The 6,000-nt window shown below is 36.1% G+C and overlaps 1 protein-coding gene across 1 annotated transcript; it reads left to right on the forward strand.

The window, feature by feature from the left end:
• Positions 1-4,682: 4,682 nt before the first annotated feature.
• LOC129005767 (uncharacterized) lies at positions 4,683-5,297 on the forward strand. The gene has a single exon (XM_054434777.1). It carries the CDS (start codon positions 4,683-4,685, stop codon positions 5,295-5,297), a length of 615 nt encoding a protein of 204 aa, XP_054290752.1.
• Positions 5,298-6,000: the final 703 nt, after the last annotated feature.

Here is a 6,000-nt window from a genome sequence, read left to right on the forward strand (position 1 = left end):
ATTTTAAAAATTCATCCAAAAGTAATGAATTGTTACATGAAGTTGGTAAAATAGGTGCGGTACACATTTTGACAATGATATACTTAAAATCAATCGTTGATAAGAAAAGTTCATATCAAATTAAGTAAACTAAAAGTGTAAAGTGTTGCAAGTGTAGCAGTAGAAATTTAAAACAGATATGCCAGGACGAAGTTTATTATTCTTCTATTATATAGGCCTAAATAATACGCTAAGCTGATTTTTGTAAACAGAACTTCTTCCTCATTTTTGGACTGTTTTTGATGATTAAAGTGAAAAAAATTGCCCTGATCTGTAGTTTTGCAAAGTTTTTTTTTTAATTTTTTGAAATCTTTACTAGTTTGGGCAGGATCTTCCATCAAAGTTGGGTTTCCTCCCATACGATTAACATGGGGATATCAAAATATTTAATTGTAAACTTTGTCTCCTTAAATTTGAGAGAATGGCTGGGCGTAGAAACTTTGTAGAGGTGTCCAAAGAAAGGTCTTGGTCTGTAGATGACCCATCAAAAGAAAAACCAAGTATATTCCCCAGGGGCTCTGCCCCAGAGGCCTTTAAAATTCCCTTCCCAAATTTGTTTACATTATGACCATATGGATAATTTGTCACTAATTTTTAATGAAACAGCTGTTAATTGAGCGGAGCGAAGCGAAGCGAGCGAAGCTCTTATACTACACTCCTGCTTTTGTTTTACAAATACTCCTCCTGAACGGCTGAAGCGATCTGCATCAAATTTAGCACAATCATAGTAACCGACCATGGGAAGGTATAAATCTGAAATGGTACAAATCGGACCACAGGGCTTTTCTCTACGTGAATTCAAACTTTTGGAAATTTAACATGGGCCTTATGGGTTAATTGGTTGCCATGACATTATTAGCGAGATAACAATAAAAAGGTAAACAAGAGTCGCGACATATGTTAGTCAACGAATCATCTAAATAGCACATTACAGAATCCGTACAGAGAAAAAGGGAAGAACAATCGGATTAATATCATTGAGTATAATTTACTACAAAATGAAATACCAATAATTATGGTCGGCGGAATAAGGCTGATGCACCATTGACTTTTAATAATCCAAATAGCCATTCCATTTATGTGAACCAAATCTAGGCCTACATACAATTGAGTTTGGATACTGCAAGTAGACATTCCATTGGCGTGAACAAGGCGTACCATTGACTTTGGATACTGCAAATATACACTCCATTTTAGTGAGTCAAATGAACCACTGCTTTGGATCCTGCAAGTAGACAATTCATTTACATGAACCAAATGCACCATTGAGTTTGGATACTCCAAGTAAACAATTCGTTTACGTGAACCCGTCGTATCATTGGCTTTGGATACCGCAAGTAAACAATTCGTATCATTAACTTGGAATACTGCAAATAGACATTCCATTTATGTAAACCGTCAATGGCGTACCATTGCCTTTGGATAATGCAAATAGGCATTTTATTCATCCGAACCAAATGTATCATTGGCATTGGATACTGTAATTAGACATTTAATATATAAGAACCAGATGAACGTAAACTTTGGTTCATGCAAGTAGACAATTCATTTGCGTGAACCAGACTTATTGACTAAGAATACTGCAAATAGACATTCCATTTAAGTGAACCAAATATACCATTGACATTGGATCTGCAGGTATTTTAATCTCATTTTCGAGGAACAGATGTAAAATTGACTTTAGAAAAGTATTGGATTAATATGCTAGCTCCGCTCAATATTGCAAGCATACAACTGCATTGCACACCTAGTATTTAAATTGTATTTTGAACAACATTTATTATAGGGACTTACTGAGTTTGTCAATAAGAAGCATTTTAAATGTAATTTTTTGATATTAATTCTTGATTATTTTGTTCTGCATCATCTCATGTTTTACAATATAACGCTCAATTACGAAATCATTGGAAAATCTTAATAATACAGTAACTCTTAAAATGATTTCTTATCGAGTTAACTTATATCTGTTGTACGGGTTGGTGTCTGCCTTTTTGACCACTTTTGCCGATATTTTGTCATATTGTTGAAAACAGATCATCATAGGTTCATGAGATTATTTTCATACAGGTTTTCAATTATTGGAAAAGATTTCGATTGCGTAATACAAAACAAAATAATACAAGTACAGAAGGGCAAATTGCCCATATGAGCCGTGTCCATATTTTGTTAAATTAATAGTGGTTTACAGCAACTGGATTAATTTTTTATAAATTTTTATGAAGAAATGTGTCCATTATTTAGAATTCTGCAATAAATTGTAATTTTGCAGATAGTCATTAATCTGCAAAATTACAATTTATTGCAGAATTTTGGATATGTTACTTCGATGTATTCATTCAGCTTAGTGAAAACACAATAGAGCCTTTGAATGTTATGAAACTAACTAAAAAACAACAAAAACCATGTAATTTATCTCTAAAAAAAAATGTCTCAAAGTGCACCGGTAACTTACCCAGATAGTAACAAAAAATATGCCCAAACTCGATACTAAAAAAAATTTCAGGCCTGAGCCATTTTAATGCGATTGGATTGTGACATTTATTAAATCGGCTTATATTTCTCTTTCCAACGGATTATTCATCTGCAGAAGAAGTTCATTGTGCTCATATCGTGTCTAATAACATCCAAACACAGAAAGCTTGCCTAAGATAGTACCTATATCTTGACAGATGTTTAACAGATGCCTCTTACGGACCATGGCCCACTTGGCTGGCCTTAAGTGAGATTTGTGAAAATAACACGACACTTCGACTGTAAAACAAATTTCACGAAGAGTAATTACCATTTAAGCAGTTACTGTCATGACAAAAAGTTCGAGTTCCTTTTGAACTAGATATCCTCATCTATATAAATAAAATTAGAGTTTTGTCTGTACATTTGTTAAATAGTTTTCTTATTATAGTATGTTATAGTAAGCTGAATGCAAATTTAGTATCCATATAGCAATGATTCATTATAATTTAATATTAACATTGATCAGCTGGTTTATTGGTTTAAAAATAAATGTAATGAAAAGAACATGAGTTTTATTAGCTAAATAATTTAAACTATTCATTTTGAACATTGGTGCCGAAACTTTTGCGAATCAACTAAATGTCGACTACTGGAGCATTTACAAGGTCCAAAGTCAAGAAGTCTGCTATAAAATCTCAGGATTTTGATGGTAAAAATAATGAGGCAGTAAGTGATAAGCATATTCCTTTGTCGGTAAGATCTCATAAAACTAGCTCAAGTAGGAGTAGGAATGAAAGTGTTTTAGAGGTTATGGACGAATTGATTAAGATACAGGAAGAAGAAACGTCCCTTGTTGTATCATGTGCTAAAGCAAAGGCGGCGGCGGAGAAAGCAGAGGCAGAGGCAGCAGTAAAAATAGCAGCAGCTGATGAAAGACTTGCCCGAGTAGAGGAAGAAGCCAAGCGGAAGGAAATAGAAATGAAGAAGAAGCTACTTGAAGACAGACTGTCATCGCTTAGCAGGGGATCGACAAGAGTCAGTAGCAGATCATCTAGGACTTCAATTTCTTCTCTTCCACGACCGTTGCCCACAAAGGAAGCTGTTGAAAAGTGGATGCAGACAAAGGATCAAGCTGAAGACATTAATAAAAATAACGTTTTGAAGCCTTGTACTAATGTTCCAGTAAATATTATGAAGAGTGTACAGCAGGAGGTATCCTTGCCGCATCACGAAGTACAGTCTAGTTTCCAGCCTCGAGAAGAAAACTGTGAAAATCCTCGAGAAGCAAGGACTGTAGCTTTCAGCGAAAGAAGGAGAATTCCTCGAGATGTTTCGTGTTTCCCTCGAGATTGTCAACCTGATAAAATGATATTTAGGGAGAAGATGCCGGCGAGAATATTGTCTGCTCTACCTAATTTCAGCGGAGATTTAGACCAATGGCCCGCTTGGATAGCTGAATACAGGCGATCTACTGAAATTAATGACTACACTGATTTGGAGAATCTTCAAAGACTTCAGAAGTGTATTACTGGAAAAGCTAAAGAAATGATATCAGCACTGTTGATATATCCTGAGAACGTACCAGAAATTGTTAATTTGTTTGAATGGCGTTTCGGAAGACCAGATATAATTATTAAAAATCTCATAGCAAGCGTGAAAGGTCGACCACCAACTAAGGACTACAAGCCTGACACTTTGGTTGCTTTTAGTGACATGGTAAGGAACTTAGTAGTTACGGTAAAATCCTTGAAGCAGGACCACTACTTGTTTAACCCACAACTTATGGAAGAGCTCACAGAAAAACTGTCCACCAACATGAAGCTCAACTGGGGAATGTTTGTCACTTCACCACAGTCTCAATTGAAACAACCAATTGGCCCCGACAGCTTTTCGACGTGGCTCTCTTCTGTGGCGGATGCAGCAATTATATGTACTCCCAGTACATCTACTAGTGGAAACTTTAAAAACATGTCATCAAGAAATGAATCAAACTCCAAGAACTTTGTATTAGTACAACATGAAGGTGACAAGAAGTTTAAAAAACGTATAGCCTATGTGTTTGCTGTAAAAAACAAGACCATACATTGACAGAATGCAAGCAATTCCTAAAGTACGATGTAAATAAAAGATGGGAGACAGTAAAGAGTAACAGTCTGTGTTTCAATTGCTTGAAGACTAAACACCGAGCGATGACTTGTCGTAACAAACTTGCTTGTGGAGTTAATGGCTGCACCTATTTCCATAATAAACTGTTACACGTGACCTCAAAAGAAGAAGGTGCTAATAAAGAGACACCTAAATTGGAAATTCACAGTGAACATATGGGGTTTCAAGAAGAACCTGTTGCAAGAGTGTTGTTGAGGGTTCTCTCAGTAACATTGGTAGGAAAAAATGGCAAGCAAATTGAAACATTTGCTTTAATTGATGACGGTTCAACTATTTCTGTCATCGAAAAGGGATTGGTTGAAGAACTCGAAATTGATGGACCTACTAAACCTGTATCTTTCTCCTGGACAGATGGAAGTGTTTATACAGAAAAAGAATCTCAGACTGTAACACTGACAGTTATAGGAGATACAGGCGAACACTTGACTCTAAACAACGTGAAGACTTTGACAGCCTTGCACTTACCAATACAGTCTATGAATTCAGAACAAATGAAAAATAAATGGTCTTATTTACAGGAAATCCCTGAAGAAGTGTTTCAGCGTGGTCATCCACAACTACTGATTGGACATGAACATGTACTTATTAAGTTAACATACCATAACTGTAAACAATATCCTTTTTCCCTTCTTGTGTAATCCCATGCCCCATAATTATAATTTAAGGTCCCGCAATACCATTCCCAACCCAATAATGACTGACACAGTTGACAACATTCAAGTCCCCACTGACAATAATAACACTTCAACATTCACACAACACAGTTTGTTCGTAAATCCCGCACAACCCGACAACGTAATAACACAACACGAAGTCGAACAATCCAACAATCTACCCGGGCAAAATAATAACGAACTTTTCACCGAGTTTATTAAAACCGAAGCAGAAGTAAACATGGCAGACACCATTTCTCAAGCAGAAACTGACACTGGAATTCGCCATCTTGAATGTCAAGGCCAACAGATGCCGGTCTTCGCCGACGACAACACCCGAACGCCACCGAAGACTTCCGATGCTATCCCGTCTCATTCTCCCTGCCAGCTGACTCTCACAAAGTTAAACAGTGACGTCACTGCACCTGTCAATGCCTCACCAACTAAGTCGACAGTCGTTACGGATGATTTTCAATGCAAATTAATTTCATTATTCGAACTGCTTGGAAATAAAATCGATAAAGGTCTAAATGAAGTAAAAAGCGACCTAAACGAAGTAAAAGCTGAAGTAGCTAGTGTTGAAAACAAACTTAATAAGGGCCTAAATGATGTCAAAAACGAGGTTAAAAATGAATTAAATACTAAATTTAACACTCTATCAGAAAATCAAAACAACATGCGTAAGGAA

This window comes from Macrosteles quadrilineatus, unplaced genomic scaffold (genome assembly GCF_028750875.1).
Source record: "Macrosteles quadrilineatus isolate MER2022 unplaced genomic scaffold, UCM_ALF_1.0 Scaffold_32__1_contigs__length_1466915, whole genome shotgun sequence".
NCBI lineage: Eukaryota > Metazoa > Arthropoda > Insecta > Hemiptera > Cicadellidae > Macrosteles > Macrosteles quadrilineatus.

Coding starts and splice junctions, on each gene's coding strand:
- LOC129005767 (XM_054434777.1), top strand. CDS start 4,683: ATGACTTGTCGTAACAAACTTGCTTGTGGAGTTAATGGCTGCACCTAT.